The sequence below is a fragment of the Ciconia boyciana genome, chromosome 6 (genome assembly GCF_034638445.1).
Source record: "Ciconia boyciana chromosome 6, ASM3463844v1, whole genome shotgun sequence".
NCBI lineage: Eukaryota > Metazoa > Chordata > Aves > Ciconiiformes > Ciconiidae > Ciconia > Ciconia boyciana.
This window is the reverse complement of record NC_132939.1, coordinates 30,363,600-30,388,765: the sequence shown is the minus strand read 5'-3', so window position 1 is coordinate 30,388,765 and position 25,166 is coordinate 30,363,600. Positions and strand designations below refer to the sequence as shown.

At 39.4% G+C, this 25,166-nt stretch overlaps 1 protein-coding gene across 1 annotated transcript in view; it reads left to right on the top strand.

Annotated features, from left to right (window-relative positions):
* Positions 1 to 22,833, top strand: part of LOC140652930 (cytosolic phospholipase A2 epsilon-like) — a 33,407-nt gene extending 10,574 nt beyond the window's left edge. The window contains exons 5-21 of the mRNA XM_072864373.1: positions 621 to 752; positions 1,380 to 1,420; positions 8,017 to 8,059; positions 8,656 to 8,719; positions 10,083 to 10,225; positions 10,382 to 10,471; positions 11,196 to 11,233; positions 12,903 to 13,038; positions 14,961 to 15,097; positions 16,326 to 16,548; positions 17,476 to 17,590; positions 18,389 to 18,526; positions 18,803 to 18,910; positions 19,705 to 19,896; positions 20,379 to 20,548; positions 21,566 to 21,752; positions 22,625 to 22,833. Coding sequence (XP_072720474.1) covers positions 621 to 752; positions 1,380 to 1,420; positions 8,017 to 8,059; positions 8,656 to 8,719; positions 10,083 to 10,225; positions 10,382 to 10,471; positions 11,196 to 11,233; positions 12,903 to 13,038; positions 14,961 to 15,097; positions 16,326 to 16,548; positions 17,476 to 17,590; positions 18,389 to 18,526; positions 18,803 to 18,910; positions 19,705 to 19,896; positions 20,379 to 20,548; positions 21,566 to 21,752; positions 22,625 to 22,833 — 2,166 coding nt within the window. The remainder of the gene's footprint in view (positions 1 to 620; positions 753 to 1,379; positions 1,421 to 8,016; positions 8,060 to 8,655; positions 8,720 to 10,082; positions 10,226 to 10,381; positions 10,472 to 11,195; positions 11,234 to 12,902; positions 13,039 to 14,960; positions 15,098 to 16,325; positions 16,549 to 17,475; positions 17,591 to 18,388; positions 18,527 to 18,802; positions 18,911 to 19,704; positions 19,897 to 20,378; positions 20,549 to 21,565; positions 21,753 to 22,624) is intronic.
* Positions 22,834 to 25,166: the final 2,333 nt, after the last annotated feature.

Below are 25,166 nucleotides of genomic sequence, written 5' to 3'. Positions count from 1 at the left end.
TTTCCAAACACTGGAGGTGCTAAAGATTCCTTAGAAAAAACTCTGTTGCTTACGTCCTCCTTGGTAGTGTTCTGTTCCAGTTGTTTGTTACTTAAACAGCTACTATACTGAAGCAGTGAGAAGCAATTAAATGCCCTGCAGAATATGGCCTTACTACCCTATTCCTGATCTTGACATATACAAGTGAAACCCAAGATAAAGATCACATAAAAATAACAGTAAGGTCAGTTAGTTCTAGGTATGGTGGAAAGCAAATCATTTAAACATTCTTTATGTACCTGTGCCTGTTTTATACACTTAGAGCCAAAGGCCATAAAATAAATGTAGAAACAGTTAATACAGTTATTTATCACAAATTCATTAATGTTCTGCATGACCTGCCTGTCTTGTTTCATTTCCCCAGGCAGACAACTGTGGTTCTTTGTGTGTGTGTGGTTATCAGTAATGTGAAGTCTAATACTCCCAAATCTCTTTCCCTTTTCTGTTTCTCTTTCTCCTTTTTCCTTCTTCCCCTAAAACTGGAGGGGGAAGAGAGGAAAACCTAGTCTTGCAATTTTCCTGCCTTATGGAGCTCTTAGATATAGAAATAACTCCATGATATTCTTAACCTCTTTTTGCAGAATGTGCTGGAGCTAAAGGTCTGTGATGAAGACACGATCACCAGGGATGACGAACTCTGCACAGTTCTCTTTGACATAGATAAACTCACTGTAGGACGTACTGTTCGAGTGAAGTTTCAGCTGAATCCACAGGTGAGCAATGGAATTGGTGAGAACAAAAGCAAATTCTTTCTTTCCATCTCAATATATCCTTTTACAGTGTTTTGTTATAGGAAAAATCTACTTAAACTGTATTTTGCTGCTATTATAAGAAAGACTTAAAATTCCTGTATGCGTTACCCACGCTAGTTTTTGTTAAGAACAAATCTCTGTGCTAAAAATCTAGGATGGAACCAGCTAGAACTAATTACCCGATGCTTTAATTCTGAATATTTCTGGCATATTTATTCGTTCTTGGTATGAGTTCTGAATTTTCAGCCACTTTAAACTGTAATAATATTACAGCAGCTGATTCTTTTTGTGTTGCAAATTAAAATCTGAAAAATGATTGTTTTAGCAGAATAGCAGTTCCTACGTCTGCATGCTCATATGGCATTTAGATTTCAAAAAGCTAGTTTTAGCAACTGCTTTTTCAGTATCTTAAAATTCAATATCTTCAGTTGGCACCATGGGGTTTTATTGCAAATTATTCTTATGTTCTGGGAATTTTCTTATGTGCTATTCTAAATATATATTTTACAAATTATATGTAACTGGTATGATGAAAGCTATAAAGAAAAATAAGTAATATACCTTTCTTTCTTTTTCCTCTCTCTTCAGACACGTGAGGAGCTGGAAGTGGAGTTCACATTGCAGAACACGTGAGTAGAATCCTAAATTCTATATAGACTGTTGTATTCAGTATAAAAATAGTCTGGAAAGCTGGTTCATATGTGACAGTGCTTCTTAAACCTATAGTCTCTGAAAGCAATATCTAGATGTTTTCATTCAAGTCTCGTAAATTGGAATTTCAGAATACATATTTTTAGATTTTAAATATATGAAAATGTCATTTTTGCCCTGTTTGACTGCTACCTCCTGGGCACCACTTTCTTCCTGTTCTCTTTGTCACTGGATTAATACACGAGGAACTATGAGGACCACTACAATACTGAGGAAGTTTTGACCCTTAGAAGAAGGAATGCCAAACCTAAATGTCTTACGTTGCCCCTTCTTGGGGAATCTGGCTTTTCAAATCCACAGCATTATAAAATGCTCTCCTGTAAGCTGATCGATTTAGCTCATCTGACTACATGTGGGGAGCTGTGGTAGACTTGAGTATCAGTTCCAGCAGGGAGAGGACCTAATATTCTGCATAAAGAAAGGAGCAAAGATCACTGTGGGAGGCTGAGGACTGAGGAACCAGGAAAACTGGAGGAGCAGCACTAGCTTCACTTGGTAGGCTTGGAAGCTGTTGGCAAAGTTTGACTGTTTAGGGGACGCGTTTGCTTCAGGTAATTCATGTTGTGGAGAAATCTGGCAGCCTATTGCTTAACTGGATAGGGAATATGATGCAGGATCACGGGTACTCTAATCTGTCTCTGTAATGTGCTTTATGACTCTGAGGAGTTTACTTGAAAGGATTTCTGTTACCAATTTGATCCATGTTATTGGACTGAAAGTGTTGTTAAAACAACCTTAGAGAAGGGATGGTACTGCTGGGATCTTCTCAAGGCATTTGGGGCACTTCAGGAGGCCTAGCAGGATAGTATGCTAGTGGAGAGTTTCAATAACATGTTTATTCCTGACAGAAGGGGAAACTGGGACTTGCTGGAGAAAGGGCAGTAGCTCAATGTTATGAATGGAGAAGGAAAGATCTCCCAGTGTTCACAAGCAAAAAAGCCATCAGAGATAAAGCAGTCCCAGAATGTCCTATTACAACTCCTCATGGAAACTCACCGGAGCGGATTGTTTGTTGTTTACTGTGCACCAAAACTGACAGAAGGCCCAGCAACAGCAAGACAAATGGTGCCTATCACAGCTTAGGAGTGTCACAAAATCAGTAATAGCAATGGGGAAGGGAGCTCCAGTAGACGTCCCAAATGGCCTGTTTACAATCTTCCTTCCTCTGAAAGTTAGAGGATGGCTTGTGGAGTTGGTATATAGAATTATACTCTGGATAATCCTGTCTTTTGATGAGGGAAATCTATGCAGGTTGTCTGGTTTGGATGTTCTGCACGAGTGGGTTTGCATATGGAGGATGGAGGCTGGAATTCGTCTTGGAGCATGTGCACACCAGCTCTGTGTCAAACTCTCCTCTTGGACCTTGCAGCCACTTGCCTTTTCCTGGAGACATGTTCAATAGATAAAGTCAGAAATTCAGCAGTTTCTGCAGTTGCTGTCTGGGTAGGAATTCTACTGGTTGGAAAAAGATGGTTGGGACTGTACAAATAAACAGGAACCTGGGCAGTGCCAAGGAAGAAGTTTTAAAAAGAATCACAGTCATGGCTCAGTTGCTACACCAAGAACACATCTGATCCACTTTTTTCATTCATAGTGTGGTATCTGGGTGACCAATGTAATAGCTGTGGCCTGAAGAACTCCACACGCGAAGGGAAGAAATTGCTGCATCATAAGTCAGTCAGGGAGGGAATGTCCCTGTGAGGTCCCAGCAGGCCTGAGAAAAGGGAAATCGCTTCTCTGGGAAAAAGGACTTCCTGTCGGAAGGCGGATAAACGTTTCCCCTATTATCCCTCATTTGCATTTCTTGCATATGCGTGGCAGTCAATACTGTTTTGCCCATCGGTCAAGCCTGGAATAAAGGCGTAAACACATCTAAATTGATTAAATATCATGATCTTGGTAGGATATTGAGAGGGTTTTTTTTTCCCCCCCTCAACATAGAAAAGTGTGATATCAGGAGTAATTAATGACAGGGTTTGTGTGCTAAAATTGGAGACAATGGATCGCATTACCTGTGATAAACGAAAGAGCTCTGAAAAGGTCTGAAAGACTGAACTGAAGCAGCTGAGATGGGTCACCAGAAAGCTATGGACCAAACCAACCTGCTTCAACTGTGTTGAACAAGCTCAGCAGGTTTTGGCAAGGGTTTTGGCATTGCTGGATGGGAGAAGTGTTGACAGATAAGAGAGAATATTCAGAGCGGGAGAGCCAACCATAGTGCTAACAAGAACAATAGCTAACCATGTGGGACAGTTTCTACAAATCTGGTATTGTGATGGGAACAATGAGAACATACTTTTTTTGGGTAAATATAGCAGTTTATCTCTGAAACTAATAATTATTCCCACCAGCACATTTTGTCGGACACTATTTATCTGAACTAGTTTTTCATTCCTTCCCCATTTCATTCCAGAATTTACCAATTGCAAGATTTACTATATTAGCCTGTTCTTTCTTTCCAGCATTTCAGATGAATAATAATCACGCATGAAGTGCAACCCCAGGCCAAGAAAGTTTCCTGGGTCGCACCTACAATAGGGCTTTGTCACTCCTATTTTTGTTTGCCTATTGACCTCACTGCAAAAATTGTGTTTGTATTACTTTCACCAAGGAACATTGTAAAAATTCCCTCACAATACACTGGTGGGCTGTAGGAAATTGCCTCCCGCATTCGTTCCCGTTATCTTTTATTTAAAATGGAAGAAAACCTTCATTTTGGTAGCTTGGTTTCCACAACTGCAAGATGAATACCCTCTCTAGTTTTGTCTCACTCTTACGCCACTCCTGCAGTACCTGCACATGCTCACTTCTCAGCTGCCACTACCTGTGGCAGGCACTGAGACCCAAACGCTTGATCCTAACGACACAGAGAGGAAGGCATGCTCCTTCCTCCAAGTGCCTTTTCACCAGCAAGCGAGCCAAGGGATTGCAAACGCCCGCCCAGTGTTTTATGGGCCCATAACACAAGCCCAGCTGGTGTGAGAGCTGCTGCCCTCGAGCAGCAGTGACAGAAAAGGTAAGGTCGTTGTACACAGGTTGCTGATTTGCATACTTTAGTGCTTTTTGTGTTATCTTCTGGTGATTATCACCAGTAACGTGGGCTTTCTCCCTTGTATTTCCACTGGTAGGGTCCAGCATCAGCATGAGCCTCTACGAGCTGCTACAGGGACGGGGTCCCGCTTGACGAGGTGGCTTCGCTCTCTCAACATTCCCCTCCCCTCCGACTTCTACTGAAGCCCACACCTGATATTGAGCGGCCACAAAGAGACTTCTGAGGAACTAAAAGGTACTTTGAGTTTCCAAGGAGAGGTCTGAGGGCCCCAGGATATTTGCTGGGTCTGCTGATCTTCTTTCTGGCCTCTTTCTATCTTTCAGATGTCCCAGGTTGAGGAGATGCATCTCAAACAACTCTTAGAAGAATGAAGGACCACTCTTACACAACCTTTCATCTCAGCTCCCCCTCCCTTTCCTTTTTTTTCAAATGTGAAAGACAATGTTTAAAACAAAGCCCACTTAACACAAATAAATGTAAATAGGTGTACAAAAAGTTGTGTACAAGTTAAATATTAATTACTGAAATATGGTAAAAGCATGATTTTTAGAAAATAAAGTATTTTTTTCTTTCTGTAGTTCTGCTGTGTTATTTTGATAATTTCCCCCCGTGTGTGTGGGGACCAGCAGATCGTGCTAGCCATTTGGTTTGGGCACTGCTGAGGAAACTCTCAGAGTAGGCTGAGCCTCCATCCATTGGGGGCCAAATGACTGTTGGTATTTTTGTTTGTGGCAGGAAGTCACAGGGCCTCAAGGAACACTGAAGGCAAAAGTTTCAAGTCGAGAAAGATGACAGCCAAAGAATCTTTGAGGTGAATACCGTTTTCTTTATTGAAATAGTACCACCCTCCATGCTTCTCTTGGGTCATCAGAGAGCTCAGAAAAGTAGCCTGCACTATGTAGAAGCTACTAAAAGAAGGGAAAGCTGGATCTGACATGAAAGAATTAAAATTTTGTAGATAGTTGTAAAAAAATCCAGATTCTCTGGTGAAATGGAGCAGAGTAGTCTACTATAAATGCAAACTGTAATATGAGAATCTGTGTGACTGTAACTTCCCACACAGGATTACCCATTTCATTGTAAGTCAGGCATGATCTAAAAAGGAGAAAGTGGCAGTTTGATGTGTACCAGGTGTTGGGAAGTAATCCCCGGGCTCACAGAGTCCACTGCAGTTTTAGGCATCCCTTCAACAGACGTTTAGTGGAGGAGGACCTCTGTTCCTGGCTTCCCCTGCCACAGGCCATAATATGCTTCCAATTCTCATAGTAAAACTGAGGTCTGCATTAAAAAAGGCCACAAATCACAAACTGTGATGGCGGAGAGGACAGGAGTGTTAGTATGTGTAATGAGGGCTGTCTAATAGCTGGTTGGTTGTTAGGGAAATTACCAGCTAGTCCTGAGAAGTGGACGTTATTCAGTGCTCCAAAGATAGGCAAAATATTCAAAGGTCCCTGCCAACATGAATAGTAAGAGCTCTTCTGTACCAGCTCAGCTGCGTTTCTAGCCACAGCTTATCTCCAAAGCTTCAGAGAAAGGTGAGTGCCTTTGCTCTTCTTAAAACAAGTGTATGGATCACCAGGTTAAAAAAAAAAAATTAAAAACATCTGTCTTATGCTGTGATCAGCAGAAGCCTTGAAATTTGGGATATAAAAGTTGGAAGTGCAGTGTGGAGAGTAACCAACAAGTGACAGCAGACGGGCTTCCTTACAGCAGTGACTGCAAAGGTGACACCCCAAGAGGGACATCTCATCTGTCGGTGCTTAATGCCAGCGTTGTCCTGGTTCTACCCAGGAGCCTTCCAAGCTGTTCTGTCCAACTGTGCAGATTCTTCCACTGTGTTTGAAGGTCATGCCTTGGACCTCCTAACTATCAGTCTAACTTTATACTTTGTTGATACCAATACCTCAAATAATAGTACGCTCTACTGAAGAGACATCTTTTCCTGTCTTTCCACCTTCATTTCACCAGGCTACATAGGCTGAGATCTTTTAATATCCACCATGCTGTTTCTCTGCTTTCCTTAATTTTTTTAATGAAGTATTTGAGGACAGTGACACCATATGTCATGTAATGTTACAACTATTTGACTACAAAATAGTAATTAAGTGTAAAAGTTTGTGTCTGAAACAAAACTTGAGTGGTACTTAAACCCATTTCCCTGCATGCAGGTAGAAACACTGAGTATTCTTTGCCCATTCCTAACCATTTTTCTTTGAACTCTTTTAAAATACACTTTCAAAAAAAGATCCTACAAAATTCTTAAATAAAATTCTTTTTTCCAGTGTATAACTGGTTTGGGGGGGGTGTTGTTGTGTTTTGTTTGGTTTTGTTTTGTTTTGTTTTGTTTTTTACTGGAAAGTTTTTTCTGAGTGTTCTGCACTGTATTTAGCCAATTCATATTTTTATCTTAAAAGAAAATACTGACTTGGAAATTAAACTTTAAATTGTTTATGAGCTTTGAAATTTTGGGAGAATTCTTTGTCATGGGAAATTTTACAAGGCTATTTTCATGTGTGTTTATACTGAAATCTAACAGTTGTGATGAACCTTCTCTTAAAATGGATAACAACAATGTCATTAATCTGATTTTAAAGGAAGCGTATTGCCTGGTTTCAGCTGAGATGAAATACATATCTCAACTATATAACTATGTGAGACTACAGAGTGTATAATCCATAGCTTGTAAAGTCTGAATAAACAGCTCATACTGTCTGCAGCAGGTTGAGGAGTTGGTGCTCAATCCTTATAATTTTATGTATGTATTCCCTTTGGACTAATCTGGGTTATTAAGATACTGTATGAATTTACATCTGCAATTTAATAAAATGGTAAATTATAAGATATCCTTAATGAGACATTGCCTGATTTTTCTGAGGGAAAAATATTTAAGAATATAAAAACTGGCATCTGCAGTATATGAACCCACTTCTGCCCCTAGATGGATAAGTGGAAACACATATAGTGACACAGTAAAATCTCATGTGTGTTTTGCAAATCACTTTATAGAGGTGAGTACAATTTCTTCCACTGTTACGGTAATTTTTGGAAAATTGTGGAAATCTAGACAAGTGTATTAGTTTTTCAAGTACAAAACCTTGGGTCAAACTGTGTAATGATCAAAACAGTCAAGATGGATGTAAGGAGGAGAGCCGCCAGCTCTCCTCAAACTCAGTATGTCATGTATCAGAATTCATTACATGGTTTACTAAAGCAAGTATGAAAAACCACGGGAGTAAAAACCTAGCTTCATATTCTATCAAGGGCAGATGGAAAAACTTGCAACTCAGCTCATCATCTAGAACTATGCTTGATAAAAGCTTTGAAGTATTTTTGAGTGAGAATGTTAAAGCCAGAAATGTCAAAGTTGGTGGGGGGAAAATGAGTAATGTGTTAACTCATAGACTTAAATATTTATCTGAGTTGTCCCACCCATGACATTATATTTTCCATTTTATTTTTCAGTCTGGACTATCCTGATGGCATTATTACTAATGGAGTACTAGTGGTAATGTATATTTCTTACAATCTTTCCTGTGCCTACAGAACAAGTGTTCATTTTTTTAACTCTGGAAACTTTGAACTGTGTCCCAAAGCCAGTACTATCAGCCACACTGTCCTACTGAGAAAAAGGATCTGTTGTTGGCACAAAGGATCACTGTTGTCCCATCACTCCAGTGCGGTGCCACCTTCTGCAAAGGCATGCTGTGTCAGCATGCATGTGTCACCTACTTTCTTCTATAAACTTGAATTTCCTACCCCTTATTCCCACATTACACCCAGAACTATCAGGTGTTAATAAAGAAAGTGATAAAACGCTCCTAAGAAGGCTCCCACATCTCAATATGCCTATTATTCTGAATAGGTCTCACCTTCTTTACTTAACTGTCTTTCCAAGTTCAAGCAGCTCATGAGTTGTTCCTCTATTTTCAAACTTAGAAAAAATACCATGTCACTATTGCCCTCATGTTATCTGAAGACATAGTAATAGATAATAGTTGTGTTGCTCACTGATCAACTAGAGAGGTTGGTTGAGAACAGTATGAGTCACTTGCAATGACATTTACACTTCTCTCAATCGTCATTTATCCTCTCTTGCTACAGGCACGTGAGGTTTCCTGTTTGGAGGTTAGAGTGGATACAGGGAAGCTGAACCAGCAATCCACAAGTGAGGTTATTGCTTCATTAACCTATTGTTTTTGTGTTATGATTCAGTCATTGTAACAGATGTTGAAAAATTAATAATCTGTTGTGCATGTTACTCTAGCTGTGTCACATAATACTTAGTTTCACCATGCCCCACCTTGCAGAAAGATGGTTCCTGTCAAAATTCAAGTTAGTCAAGTATTTAGTTCCGAGGCAAATCCTAAATTGATGCAGAAATAGAGCCATATATACTAGAATTAAAAATTTGGAAAGAATTATATTAGTTGTCTTAGTTTATTGCTTGTTCAAAAGGAAAATTTTTAACTAAGTTGGATCTTCTTTTAAAATTATTGTATAATTAAATTAATATGTAGAAATCTTATCCTCTATGTTTAATCTGGGTTTGAGTACGTACAAAGGTTCTGCATGTTCAGGGTTCTGAAGGAGATTTTTTTTTGGTTGCTTGAGCAAAACCAATAAACTTAAGCTCTTAAGTTTAAATGTAAAATTGTATCAAAGGGGACTGCACAAAATGCAGACCACCACCAAATCAGGACTTTTTCTGTAAAATGTAGCTCTAATAAATGTATCAGGACTCTTTACTAGTCTTTAAGTTCATTCAAATAAACAGTAGCTTGTGTAAAGCTGCTCGTGGGGCAAATCTCAAAAAATTATGTCGGTTTTGAGATAATTCATGAACAGAAAATTGACCTTTATGTAGAAAATGGTAGCAATGGCTGAGTTGCATTATAGGAAGTTTCAGACTGAAATGTAACATGGGGAGGAAAGGTTAGTGACTTAAAATTATATGCCTCTTGGCCCTGATCTTGCAAGAGAACAGCATATGATCTCTCTGTAAATGTAAAGGCTTTTCCATACAAGGAACACAGCCTTTAGGTTGACAGGTTGTTTCAGTTCTGGTGACATGAGGGCACATGTCAGGTAGTCTGCATGATTTTGGGGTTTGAGTCATTTGACTGTTGTAGCAGACACAACACACAATAAAATGTACACGATGAACCGGAAGAGACTGACATCAAATAAATGACTTTCTTATTCAATGTGAAAAATCCAAAATGCCTTTAAACTGACACTCCTTTAAATCTAAATCTTGGTTTTATTTACTCATGGAAAACACCTACCAAATAGCACGCTACAGTATTTAAAAAATATATGATTTCTGTATATTAATGATTTATACAGATACACCAAGATGTTTTATATCAGTTTTCAACCTGTTTCAGCCACCCAAAGTCTACTTAATCATTGTGGTGTAAGGAAAATCAGACAAAAAGCATGTAGAGTAGAAGCAGATTTTATTTATTAGTTATGTGTGTTTGCTTGGAATAGTTAAAATTCTCTTTGTTCCCTGCCTCTGCCTTTAGACCAGGAGCTTACATTTACAGTGAAAGGATCCCATGAAGGAAGCCAGAAGATTTCACTGGACTCTGACCCCAGCCTTAGGATCATCGTATTTCACTGTGTCATAAATGACCAGACAAGACTGGATATCATATTGCCAGAAGAGGTATGTTCCCCTTCTGTATGTTATCATTAACCTCAATGAAATTAGAAGAAGAAATTAGTGTAACCAGTGAACTGAACTAGCCCTCTTAGTAGGAGAAGTTCTAGAGATGACAAACCTTTCATGTGCGCATCCCTACCACTTTTCATGTTGTTTCAGCTGGCAGACAAAAATGAAACAGAGAAACCCGGGGTCCTTTCTTTCCCTCTGAATTCACTCCCTTTGCAGAAGGAAATAACAGTAGAAGAGGTGAGTGCAGTGAACCTTTTGAAATAAATATTTTCAAAATGTGCTTAATATTGTCCTGCTAGAAATAAAGTTACCAAGTGAACAAAATCACTGTGTAAAATTGTACAGCTATTTATTGAAAATGTTAAAAAAATTAAGACTGCCATACTCACTTTTAAGGAAGCAGGTGTTAACAATAATTATAATAATATGAAAATCATTGCAAACCTGTGTCCCAAAATTAGAATTAAGTCCTTTCAAGGAACAAAAATGACCGTCATATGCACGTGCATTCCAAAATTTCTTTTTGGGTATTGGGGTAATTCCAGAATAGCTAGGAATTTAAAAAAAAAAAATAAATCCAGAATATGAGCTTAATTCAGATCTCAACTTGTCTAAATATTGATATTGAGAGTGCTGTTGTATGTAATTTTTTTTTCTTTTTTTTTCATAAAGTAACTTGTCTCACTCTTGTTGCTCCTTCTAACTGTGCACACTGTGAGCTGGTGTAACACGCAAGCTTGTGGCACACTAACTGCCCAAACAGACAGGCTTGTTAGATAAGAGAGAATTTGATTCCAGACCAGGGAGTGAGACTTTGGTTAATTGTACCAAAAGAATATCCTTAGCCATATGAATTATTATTTGAGAGCTTCCTCTCTTACTGAATGAGCATTGCCTGAGCTTGAAGGAAAGAAATGTTTTAAAATTTGGTGATAATTAGCTTTATTTTCTGGATTTCTAGGATCAGTCCTTTCACTTGTGCTTAACAGCAAGAAAATGGTAAGATAGCCTCTTTTTGTCCTATCATCCAGGATTACTGTAAACTAGTTATCTAGGTTTTTTTCTATGATAGGTGGAGTGATGAACACATGCCGCGTGAGTGCTTTGTCCTGTACTCACGTGGTGCCTGAGGTAAGTGCAAGTCTGCTGCAGTTACAGGATCATGCAGTTCAATATGAATTTATGAGCCTTGGTAGGTTTCTTCAGAGTAAATTAGCCTATTTTATGACTACTATTCTTAGACATGAGTAAGACTGCACTACTTGCATATTCATTTTGTTGCCCATTTATGCCAATAGTCAGATCTGCATAACGACTGAAATAAACTCTATCCCTCTTTACCTTTGCAAAGTCACTAAAACGAACATAGGGCAGCCTGGCTTCTGCCCCTTCTCCTCCTTCACTGAGCAGAATGGGAGCTGAGACCTGACCAGCTGCACCTCTGCCAGCCCACTCGCAGGGACAGAATTGCACCAGTGATAGGTAAAATTGAAGACAATGAGGTTTTATGATACAGCTGGAAACTTCATATGGTTCACAGCATCCTTACTATTGGGTGATATACAGAGGGGAAGCAAGGTGGATTTTCAGAGCATGGGAGCAGTTTGTGTAGATGAAATTCAGAGCGTAGGAAGAAGAGCTACCTGCTCAAACTCAGCTCATAACAAAAGATATTGAAATGTAAATTGAACAGATACAGATTTATAGGGAGAGCAAGAGAAATTTTAATCTACTGCTAAAAAAGTTGTTTGTTTTTATAAGGTCAATCAATTGACCTTATTCTGTTTTCAAAATTTCACTGTGATATATCAAATTTGCTGGAGAACAGAGGTTACTAACATTAACCCTTGAAACATTCATGTTTGTAAGATATTGGTGAAAGTAATGTTCAGGATAGAGTTTGCAACCACCAGAGGGTGATGTGACGCAGATGATTTGGTCAATATTGAGTGCTCTTCTCCATAAAAAGTGTATTTGTAGTTTTGAAGGCACAAAACATTAGCCGCCATTTGATTGGTTTTGTACCTTTTTTTTTCTGCAAATATTTTGGCTTGTGCTTCACATTTCTCAAGGGAGAAAATTCAGTGTGGCTGCCTATGTGGAAAAAATGATGGATATTCTTATATATTTGCAGGATGAAGCTTGCAAATGCTTTTCTAGAAATCTGTTCGGCACACAGGTGAAAGGCTGGATTTCACAGGACAGAGGCTGAGCAGGGGGTGATGCTTGCTCTGCAGTTCAAGCTCCACCACACAGCTCATTAGGACCTTCACTTTAAATACTGTTAGTGAGCTGTCAAAACCTGAGAACAGGTGATGGTGGCATCACTTGAGTTTTCCAGTATGTCATGGTGACAAAAAGGAACAGACACAGAAAAAATTACTCCTGAAATTACCCCTTTTGGTGATCTTTCCCTGGCTTGTGTGTCTTGTCTTTGTGCCTGTGTCCACAAGAAATCTAAAGCACCTTGGAACTCCTCTTCATCCTCACTACTACTCCTTGCTGGCAATAGAAATGCTCCTTTTTCTTCTATTCCTTGATCAATATGCAGACTTGGAAATAGCTTGTTTTACACATGATTTGTGGAGTTTACTGACTACCTGGTCTACAGGTCTTGAAATCAGCTATACGTGACATGTGCACTGATTTGTCCCATTCCTTATTCCAGCTCAGGAGACCTGGATGTGCGCTTGGGGTTTAGCCTGTGCATGGAAGAGCAGGACTTCCTGCGGAAAAGGAAGAAATATGTTGCTGCTGCTCTGAAAAAGATTCTTCATTTGGAGGAGGATCTGAAAGAGCACGAGGCAAGCCAATACAGTCCCCGGTAGCAACTCCTCTCCAGGGATAGGGGCCTGGCTCACAAATTGAAACCACAAATAAAAAAACAGCTTAATTAATCCTGGTGTTCTGGGGCAGGCCTGGCCACCTAGGGCAAGAGATGATCAAGAGAAGCAGTAGCTGGTTCATGCAGCAGAGCGGGGAAGGCAGGATAATGGTTTTACAGCCCCCAAAACTTCTCAACAGCTCCTCAATTCAACCCATTCCTGTTTATTCTTGATATTGCTCATGGGTCTCAGGAGGAAAATTTATATTGGGCAGTCATGGAACAGCTGGGGGATGCTGCCTGGGAAATAGTGTGCCTTAGCTCAGTAACAGAGACAACGTCATGGTCATGGCATTCGTACAGGATTTTGAGGGGAGGAAGCAAAAATTTTCACACAGACATCTGAATAAAAATACTTCAGTTGGTTTCTGCAGCACAAAAGGTGTATTGTTGGGAAAACTGACTACTAGAATACAACTGTCAAGCTGGAAAAGAAGAGTGAATCTTACAGCATTGTTGAGGTGTAGATGAAATAGCTGATTAAAAGGGTAGCTTTATCACTGTAGCCCCTGCTCCTGCCTCCATAATTCAGTCATAAGTTTTGTAACTGCTTATGCCTAGCTGGGTAGTTGAAAATCAGAAAAGTACAAATATACCAACAGCAAGTATTCTCTTTAGCTGACAATTAAAAGAAATAATGCTGTGGATAGGGCACAGATTAAAAAAAAAACATATTTTGTATTTCAGAGCCAAATAATATAGGAAATAAAGTTTTCAAGAAAGCTGGAAAGAGCATTTTTACCTAGCTAAGAGTTTCCTGACACATAGAAAAGTCGTTGAGGTGGTAAGACCAAAATGGTAAGACCAAAGATGTTTTTTGAAAAGGTCTTATTACTTTGGCTCTCCTATTCATGTATTTAACTTCAAAATTATGGAAAAAATCCCCTCTACCTTGTTAACTGACTTACATTTGAACTGGAAAAAAAAATTATCATTAGAATTTTAATTCATAATGAAAAAGGTTAGCAAATGTGAAAACCAAAATACAACTTTTTGAAATTATTCTAATTTTAGTTAAGATGATCAGGTTTTTCCTCATTATTTTATAAATTTTCCTAGATTTTAAGTTCTTATCGAGTGTAGGGTAGGAAGAACTTTTTTTTTTCTTTTTTTAATTTCATAGAATAGGAGAAAATTTTCTTCAAGCTCTGTTCATTGACGTTAGAACAGCAGATTGCCTGATGAAGTTAGAAGCTAATACTTGAAAGGTATAAACAGACATTTTCCATAGGGCATGTAAGCATCCACACAACTCAAGATGCTAACGGAAGCAAAGGGTGTACTAGATCACGGAAAGATTAAGAGAAGAATAGTCTGTCTCTTCAATTATACTTGCACCTTGGAGGGGGGGAAGCCCTATCAATGATTGTGCTTCAGGACATAAAGTAATTAGTGGCCTGAGGCCAGGAAAGCTTCAGCTATTGTGCGGTCTGGCTGATTACAGGGTGCTGTGCATTCTTCTGAGACACTGGTCATTGTTAGAAGCAGAATCATGGATCCCTAATCTGCTCCAGCATGGTAAATCCTGTATTTTCTACGACAGCTTCTAATAATACACTTTGAGAAGAATTCCAGGGTGATGAGGTTGATTTCCAATTACATATTAAGTAAACAGCCTCCTGCCCACCTGATCTGAGTGGGTAAGACATAAGCCTTCCCTCTCCCATCAGTCAGGTGATGGCAACAGAAGCCTTTTGCAACAATTACGTCCTTTTTGCACGAAGTAACGTCACTGCTTGTATCAATACCTGTAACCTGTTATCTGATTTCTGCAGCAAGAAGGATTGCTTGTCTCTAATACATACATGGCTTTCTCTCCTTCTGCCTTGCTGTGTTGAACAGGTGCCGGTGGTGGCCATCACGACAACTGGGGGAGGGACGAGATCGCTGACAGCGATGTATGGCAGCCTGCTGGGTCTCCAGAAACTCAACCTGTTAGACTGCATTTCCTACATCGGTGGTTTATCGGGTACCACATGGTGAGAATGACCCAAACAAGGTTTATGTTTGTACTCTCTGCTCAATACTGTTGACTATTTGTACAGCACCATCAGCTTATATGGCACTTAGTAAAGCAAAAGCATTTCCATTTTCCCCACAATCTCCTCTGTGTCCACCTAGCGCAAAGAAACAAAACATACTGAATGAGAGATCAATTGTCACATTCATCAGCTGCTTTTGTCACCACACTGACACAGTCTATGCCTGATATTTTCATGTAAATGCTCTATTACCTTTTCATATTTTATCAATTATACCTTAGACTGAATGCAATGAATTTGTCTTTAGACTGGAAATTGAAGAAAGATGGGAAGAAGAATTTATGCCTGCCATTTGCTGGTTATTCGCACTTCCATTTTGGATTTAGAGTGCATCTCCCTCTGGTAAAAGGTGTATTTGGGGCTAGTGGAATTAATACTGTCACAGACAGTCCAACAAATGACGCCAAGTTACTGACCTCAGAGAGGCTGCTGCTATGGTTGCTCATTATAAAGTGCTCTCTTCTCCCAGTGGGCATACAGCAAATGATGTCATACTTAAAATAACTTAAGTATTTAATCAAGTGGGTTCTAGGTAGCTCCATTCCTCTACACCTGGTTGGAAGTGGAGAGGATTTTTGCACTGAATTGTGTGTCAGTCCTTTATATAAGTCCAAACCTTAATGGCAGGTTTGTCTACGTATTTGCCAAAATTCTTTTAACTTCTCTGTATGTACGTGGAGATCTGACTGTACCTGTTTGTGTTATGACTTCAAGGAGACAAGTAAGAATGGCCATACCAGGACATGCCCAAGACCCAAGAACTGCCCAGTTCTCTTGCTGGCAGGAGCCGTTAGCAGATACTTGGGAACAAATGTAGGACTAGAGCAAACTAGTAGTGACTGCTCCCTAGGATACTCCCCACCTTCCAAGAACTGGATGTTCTGAGGACTTGTAGAGTCTTTGTATTTAATAGCCTTGGGTGGGGTTTTTTTTCTCCCTTGAATTTCTCAGATCATTTTTGAGCCCACATAAACTTTTATCATCAAAACCAGGAAAGCGTGGAGGTTTTGTTTGCTCTTGAAATGAGAGTATTTAAGGTGTGTTTAATTTTTAGTTGTGAACCCCATAAGAATGAAGAAAGAGGCAAACAGGTGGCACAACAGTCCTCTGAAGCCAAACCACAGCATTACTCTTCTTTCATTATTTTCTTCTAATGTTTATTCAGGACAATGGCAAACTTATATGAAGATGCTAATTGGTCACAAAAATATCTGGAGGATGCAATCAAGGAAGCTCGCAAGCAAGTAACCAAATCTAAGATCTGCTGTTTTTCTTTGGATTGTCTGAAGTACTATTATAATGACCTGATGGAGAGGACTAAAGAAGGACATAACACTTCTTTCATAGACCTTTGGGGGCTTGTCATTGAATCCATGCTACATGATAAGGTATTACTCCTTTTTTCCAGAAACCTGATGAACTTCTATAGCTATAAAGGAGAAGAAAATAAATCCTGGGATGCCATTCAGTACTACTAATGCAAATAGTTAGTTTAGTGGCTGATTAAATTCTGTATATTCAGATCCATTATTTAAACACTACTTTTGCTTTAAAGTGAGGTTGACCTTGAACTGAAGGAGCCATGGCATTGCAGTCAAAGGTGTTCTTTCTTCTTAAACGAAAAAAAATGCTGAGGAAAAAAATATTTTGAAATGTAAACTAAACACTTTGGACATTACATATTCTGACTAGAAGAGGCACTTAAAAATTTTAAATAATTTACTTCACCAGCATAAATGAAGATATGCATTTATAAAGTGACTTAGTTATAGACTGCATAGGGAAATGATTCAAAGAGTGGGAAAGACCATTCTCTAAATATGTTATCAAGTTTTAAGAAAAAGCGATAGAAATTTTGGTACTTTAAAAATAGTATAACTTAAGTAGTTTCCTTCTGGTTTATGTTTATACAAGGAAGATTTAAATTGTCATGTGCAATAGAATATATTCTTGCATATGAATATACTTGCAAAATATCTTAAAATATGATCAACTCTGTTCGCTGAGATCCAGCCAAGGAAAGTACCTTACCTTCCACTTAGCCACATATTTCTTCCTGGGAATGTTTTTTTCCTTGCTGAATCTACATTCAACCTCTCTGCATATCTCAAAATCTGAGAACCCATATAGGGTGTAGCTGCTTCTTATGGGGTGCTTGCCAAGTTTGGAATGTTCCATGGCAGATTATTTCTGAACAATCCAGTGAGCAGAGAATGGGAAGGAGAACCTGGATAAAGCTGATAATTCACATTATAATATTTCAAGTGCAAGTTGTTTTTCACCTCATTCCATTAACCATTTTTAATCAAAACCAGAAAGACGAGCATAGACTCTCGGACCAACGGCAGGCAGTGGATAACGGTCAGAACCCGTTGCCCATCTATGTGGCCATCAACCTCAAGTCCAGCTATAGTGCTCAGGCATTCAGAGGTAATGGTTATGATTTAGATTTCTTAACATGTTTATAATTTAAGTAATCCAAATTAAGACTAAATGCATGTAATCAGCTTTAATAATACAATAGTCCTTTCATTCTAATTGCAAAAAAAACCCATTTAAAATTTCAGATAATAGTGACTAACACTTAAAAATAAAAAATTCAAACATGTTTAGTCCTTAGAATCTGAGTTCTCTCAAATTCTCAAATTCATGTTGCCAGAAGAGAAAATATAGTTATACCACAGAAGATGCCAAACTCACAATTTATCCTGGTCACAAAAACCTTGCAATGAAATGAATTCTCATGGTAGTCCCATGTGGCCTTATTGTGACCAATTAAAGGGAAAACTTTGAATTTTTGGGTCCAGTGGCAGGAAAATCACTGTTTCCTCTAGCATTAATTTTCACAGTATTTGTTTAACATGAGCAGCTGAGTACCTGACACCAAGTGAATGCTAAGCTCTGTCACTGGTGCCCTAAAGGGAACAAGTTATACATGAGCAATACATACTTTTGGGTAAGATTAACTGCAGGGGATGCTTATGGTTTCATTCAGACCAGGGCTTTTCTGATGGAGATTGTTGTATCACAGCCTGGGACCGCCCTCCCTTGATGTGACCTTATGGCATTAGTACTGCAGGCAATATAGATATAGCTATAGCTGGTGAACGGCATATTATGAACTAGCCAGTGCCTTTCTCATTATTTGTTCCTGCTCTCTAGTACTCTTCTGTTTAGCAATAGTTAACATATTATTGCCTTTTCATGATCTGGCTGCTGTTGCCATAGAGTGGCTGGAGTTCACTCCTTATGAAGTCGGTCTCCTGAAGTACGGAGCATTTATTCGTGCAGAACATTTTGGAAGTGAATTCTTTATGGGAAGGATGGTGAAGAGACTCTCAGAGACTCGGATCTGCTATATGCAAGGTGACTATGACCTAGAGGGAAAGGTGGCCTACTCGAGAGGCAGCTGGCACGAGTAAGCACGTGGTCTGTGGTGGACAGCACTCGGAAGACACCAGCAAACAGGTTGAGCAGGTGTGAGTTTGCATTAGCAAGGACATACTTAGGAAGTATGCCCACAAAGATATCCAGACAGACAGAAAGGAAGTATCCAAGGGGAAGGACTGAACGCATGTATCAATTAAAATTCTTCCAAGACTACTCTATCAATCAGTTTCTGTTCTCTCTTTCACATCACAGGCATGTGGAGTAGTATCTTTTCCATAGATGTGATGTATGTCTGGAATTTGGCTACCGATTCAGAGGACTTCTGGTATAGATGGACCAGAGACAGAGTAAAAGATATCGGTGAGATATTTTTGCAGGTTTTTTTTACCACGAGTATATATTGCTTATATTCTGTGCAGAGGTCTAATGCCTAAAGAGATGCTGTCGAAATCAGAGAGAGAGATGAGGAAAGCAAAGCAGACATGTCAGCTAAGAATTTTTTCTGTCTGATTTAGAAGAACTAAACTGTGCTTCTTTGGCAAAGCTTTGGCAAAGCTGTGCCTTTTTCTAAAGGACATACAGACACAAAAACAGTCTCCAGCAGACATGTAAAAATCATTTTGTGTTGAGAACACATCTTAAGATTGTTAAGTTAAGGATATGGTTCTCCTTGGCAACTAATACTGTCAGTAGAGAAAACCACTCTTGCAGAGGGCTGTTGTCTCCACTAAACTGCCCATGGAGAAAGCTCGCTCTTGCTGTTAATTGCACAGGGAACCTGGAGTGACTGGCCTCCTAACTTAGCTAACTGATATTCACATGCATTCTGAAGGTGTCCTGTTCAAAGGCCAGTGTTGTCCTCCTGTATGTTTTTGGGACTCGGCTCTCCTCTCCACCACGTGCAGCAATAGAGGAAGCCTAGAGTGGTGCTTACTGCCTGGCAGCTTGCTGCCTGCAGGTAGCTGTCATTTAATTCACTGACTAATGCTGAGTTTTATTTGGTAGCATAGACCTTAAGGGCTTATAACTATGTTTGATTTACCTTTGGGGTGGGGGATGGTGACAACCGTGCTTATTAGTTACTCCATTTTTAAAAATATTGATCATTTCAGAAAACTGTCCTAAACTCAGAACTTCTTCTTTCCTTCTTGCAGAGGAAGAACCTTTTCTCTCCATGAATCCCTATGAGGTAGACACATGTCTATTAACTCCCTCAAGTGCCCTCTCCTCTGCTCTGCGAGATGTCTTAACAGGACGCCCAACCATTGCACAGTATCCCAATTTTATCAGAGGCTTCCAGATGCATAGCAAGTACCTGGAGAGTGAAGGATTTTCTACCTGGAAAGGCACAGTAACACAGCATGTTTTTTCAGTAACATTTGGAGGAACTTTAGGTTTGGAAATTCATTTAGGATTTCCAACAAGGAGGAAGAGACAAGACTGACTTCTTCTGAAATTCCACTTCTCCCTTCCACAAATGGAAGACAAGGAAACCAGATTTGAACAGCATTTCATTTTTTGGGGGGGTTGAGGGGTGAAATTGAATTTGGTGGTCTAGGGATTGTGTTCCAGTGGACAAGGTGAGCTCAGCCTGAGGAGGCAGGAGGGATGTCCCCTTTAGGGCCAAAGCTGCTTGAGGTGTCCAGGAAGAAAGGAAGGAAAAAGCTGTAGTGTGTCACTTACTCCTGTAAATCTGTGCTGCTAGTGAGTCAAAGGAAGGCAGGGAAACTGGGAGACAAAATTCTCCATTCTTCCCTCTTTAACTTTCTGCAGAGGAGCAGTCAATCTTGTTTTTTATTTGTTGTAATGAGAAATGTTTGTGTTTCAGACACAGTGATAGACTCCTTCCCAAATAAACTGATGGAAACAGCAGACGATGAGCTCTCCCTGGTTGATACTGGTTTTTTCATCAATACCAGCTACCCACCACTTTTGAGATCGAAGAGGGAGGTGGATGTCATCCTGCATTTAAATTACAGTGGAGGGTCCCAGACACTGGTAAGAAAAGCCATGGTATTTGAGATCTTTTTCCTTCATGGTCTTTTGGTCTCCAGCACTCGTCAGTTAAACCAACTAGCTTTCCAGTACTGGAATGGGTATTAGGTGATTATTATCTGATTTATTATTTAGATTATTAGGTGATTTAGTTCTCAGTACTAAGAAGGATATTAGAAGACAGTGATGGATGTAGGCATTTTAAAATCACCAAGGTCTTCACTGCAGTGGATCCAAGAGTTTTTGAAGAGCTGACTGCAGAGCACTCTGGAGCTCTGATACTGATTTTGGTTATCCTTGAACTGAGCAAGTTACAGAGGCAATGGAAAGTCCTGACAATATTTTAACAGATTAAATGGGAAAACCTATGTGTCTCTGCACCTCTTTATCTCATATCAGTCTTAGGGAAATGTACTGGCTGATGCTGGACTTGATTAATAATGAAAAATAATACAATTAGTGTTGCATATATAATGATAATATAAAAATAAACATAGGCTTATAGTAAATATAGTTGTTAAAGTTTTTTTTTTCATGAGGTCATAAGGTATGTTGATAAATGTATTTGTTAATAGGGAGTCATTATCAAATGATCACAAACTGTGCAGAGGACAGAAAGACTGGGGAAGTGGTAAATAATGAAGAAGTCAAGACGATGCAGAATAACTGGATGGATGTGTTCCTTCTCCATTCTTGCAGTTTCTTTGCCTTCCCCTTCTGAACCTGTTTAATTGGAATGATAAAATCAATCCTGTGGCTTTTGGCTCCATTTGCAAGCTCAAAGAAAGTGACTGTTTTCTTGTTTTTCCTAAAGCGATGCAGAAAATAAGATAAGCTGCAATGTCTGGTGTGGTGTTTCAGATGGCTGTTGCCATCTGAAACTTAACATCTTCCCAGAGGAAGATTCAAGCCTTAGAATATTCATGTTAGCTGCTGGAGTTTAAAAAATCTAGGTCTCTGGATCTTTTTTGAGTTTTGATTCTTTGTATTAATTTTATTTATTTTTTTTCATTCATCTAGCCTCTGGATCAGATTGCAAAGTACATCTCAGGGCAAGGAATTCCGTTTCCCAAAATTGAGATAAGTGAGGAAGACAGGGAGAACTTGAAGGAGTGCTATGTGTTTGAAGATGCTGACAGTCCACAAGCTCCTACAGTGCTTTTTTTCCCCCTAGTAAATGACACCTTCAAGAAATATAAAGCTCCTGGTGAGTCATCTGTGGCTAGCAATTTAATAAAAAGTCACTTGCCTAGTGTGTCCTCTCCATTTCATATCTAACATCTCACTGTCATCTCTGACCTTCTTTCAATGCTGGCATTATCAGTCTCATCATGGACAAAAGTAACTGGCCTGTGTCAGTGCATCCGAACTGTGAGAAATCCAGAAGCTTTCCTAATACCTTTGAGATTAAAATAGGCATTTACTCCACAGGACTTACTAGAGATAGTATGAAGGTAAAAATTCCAAAATACGTACAGCATGGGTGGTAGGTACTCAACACAAGCTGTTTTACTCTACAGACATGGACTTGTTATGCGCTGCTGCTTGCAAACAAAGATGGAGGCAAAACCTTCTGGAGGTTTTGGTGATAGCCCATTCATCTGGGTTTTGTTCACATATTTAAAAGTAACCTCCCAGATTGAGGACTGAGTGGACAGAGATCTTTTTTTTTTAATAGGAACTATATCCTCTGTCTGAGTGCCATCATTTATCCTGAACTTTCAGTGAGAGGGTTGTTATTTCATCCAGTACAAGAGTATCTTGTTTTCCTTTTGCCTGTACTTTTCTAGTTTAGGTAACAAAGACTTTATGTTGTCCAAGAAGTGGTCTACAAGCGCTGCTGCTGCTCAACAATGTTCTTTTCATTCCCAGCTGTTTGGGTTTACATCATTTTTGGACAGAGGCTTGATCCAGAGGCTGAAGAATACAGTGCTACAAGACAACTTTCACATCCCTCTGGCAAATTATATCTTTCCCTCCAAATCTCCCTTTTCTACCTATAATTACTTAAATGACTGATATGAGCCACATACTGCAATAAAACCTTATTGGTACATCTCCCTGTGGTTTGTCCCTCAGGTGTGGAAAGGAGTCCTGAAGACATGGCTGAAGGCAAAGTTGATGTCTCCAGCATCCTCTCCCCATTTACGACAAGGGAAGTGTGTTTCAGTGAAGAGAATTTTGACAAACTGGTGAAACTGACTGATTACAACATCCTGAATAACGAGAAGTTGATTATTCAAGCCTTGCGCTTGGCAGTGGCACGGAGGAAGCAGCGGAATTATTAGCCACCACTCACTAGCTTCAACCTTCCACGTGACATTTCTTGGGTTGTCTATTACCTGGTGCGATCAAGATGGTTGATGCTTGCCAGTGATACTTGCAGTAGAAATCACATCATCCTGAGGACGTGCTGGACTCCATCCTATTCACATGACCGTTCAGACGAACAGATTGGAATTTACCAGTGGTTTAATCCAAAAAAACTTCAAAGCAGCAAATTTGTGTTTAGTTTTGTTACCTTGTTACTTTACCAATTGATATATATATTCCATATAAATTAATACAGTGTTGTGTAAGATAATAATGAAATATGTAGCACATTAAAATGTGAATCAAACCAGTATTTATATGGGTTTTTTTCTGTCTGGCAGAACAGCAATCCCTTGAACTGGAATTTCTCTGGTAAATAGCTAATCCATTGTGTTGCTCTTGCTTATCTTAATTATTGAAGGTTGTCATCTCTGATTTGGTTGTCTGTCCACTATGAGGCTTTTATTTAACTGGCTTTCTTCACTAATCTTTGAAAATAAGTTTCTTAAGCTACTATCAGTGTTGTAAAAATCTATACAGTTTTCACCATCAATAAAAAATATCCCTGGATTAGGTCATCTTTGTTTCAGGTGGTCAAATGAGTCCTCTGAGCTGCTATTCACAGAACCACCTATATTCAGCCTAAGTAGTAGTCACGTTGCCCAACTTTCCTTTCATTTTCTCTTGGAGTTGCTGCTGCCTGTCCTCTCATTCATCTTCACCTGCCTTGACTGTTCCTGAAAGATTACCTTGCAATTTCTCCCAGAGTTTCATAAGATGGGAAGTGGCTGCTAGCTGTTTGCATAGAATAGGGCAATACAAGAGGGCCTTTTGAGATCCCTTCCAGACATATTTTTTGCAACTGTTCAACACTTTCCTGCAAATGGTCTTTTGCAGGGATTGTCCTGAGAGAGTGGTTCCCCATCATTAAAAATCCTAGAGGTCTTCTGGGGGGAGATAGCAGCCAAAGGCTCTCTTCTCACAGCTCTGCAACAGGCAGATCACAAGCTCAGTCTTTCACAATAACAGCCCTGCACTGTGGAGCTGTGCTATACGAAGAGACTGGTCACGGCAGGTCAGAAAATGCTTGGGATTATCTTCCTTTTGATAATAGAAGGCTTCTACTGTTGCAATGAACTTCAGACTGAGTCACCGGGGCAGAACTGGTGTTGAGATCAGGAGAGTCTTGATTATGCTCAGAAGTGACAAATTTGTTTGTATGGAACAAAGTTCTAGGAAACAGATGGGAGAAAAAGATTTATCTTCTATGGAAAAAACAGCTGGTGGTGCATCTTAGAGCAATTTGGGTGGTGGAAGAGGAGGAGTGGACCATGTTTTTCACCTATGAGCATGTTCATTGCATTAATGCACCTAAACACTTGCCAAGGCACAGTGTAACCCTGTTTTCAGGTACAGTATTGCATGTTTAAATCTAGATTTAAATGTGGAGATGCCCTCCACATGTGAGGCAGCTGTAATTGTGGTTCAGCTCCAGAACACTAGGATATCAGCTCATGGGATCCCTCTGGGTCTTCCAGAGATATCTTCGGTTTTACTCCCATGGTTTCTAAGACCTTTTTGCTGGAAATGAAACAGAGCAGGATGGAAGATGTTTCAGTCTGTTTTACAGGGGAAACTTACTCAACAACAGGACATAAAAAAGCCAGATAGGTGCATGACACAGCCTGAGCCTGATTAACCTTGCTTTTCATCAGAGCTAATTAGCCCATCTTCTAACCATGACTAATTACTCTGCTGACATAGGTGTGCTGCATCCCAAGTCAGCCTTGGGGTATCTCTGCATTGTGTCCTACTGGCTGATATGAAACCTGCCTTTCCCTCTCTGAGGGAGTTCCTCCTACTCTCAAGATCATTCTGCAGCTCTTTCCTTCAGCTTCCCCAATATTTCAATATCCTCATTTTGAAACAGGGTGCCCATAGCGATTTTTTTTTTTTTTTTTTTTTTTTAAATTTCCAGATCATTGATAAAAACATGCAATAAGCTGATAACTGAACTGTTTGCAATCTCTCTAGGAATATTTTCCTTTGGGGTTACCTTCAACTACTGCTTTTTGTGATCTGTTAGTTATCGATCCTTAACATGTTTAAAGTTTGTCTGGATGACATTTGTTGCATCTAGTTCTTAAGTTAGAGTGTCTTAAAATGCCAAGTGTTTTATGAAATTCAAATTATCATGTCTGTGAAGTTATCTTTGTCAATCAGTTCTCAATTTATTGCAAAATGAAATGAGATTATTTTGAATTTGATTTTTCTGTTAAATTTCATAACAGCAAGGATGATTTTTTTA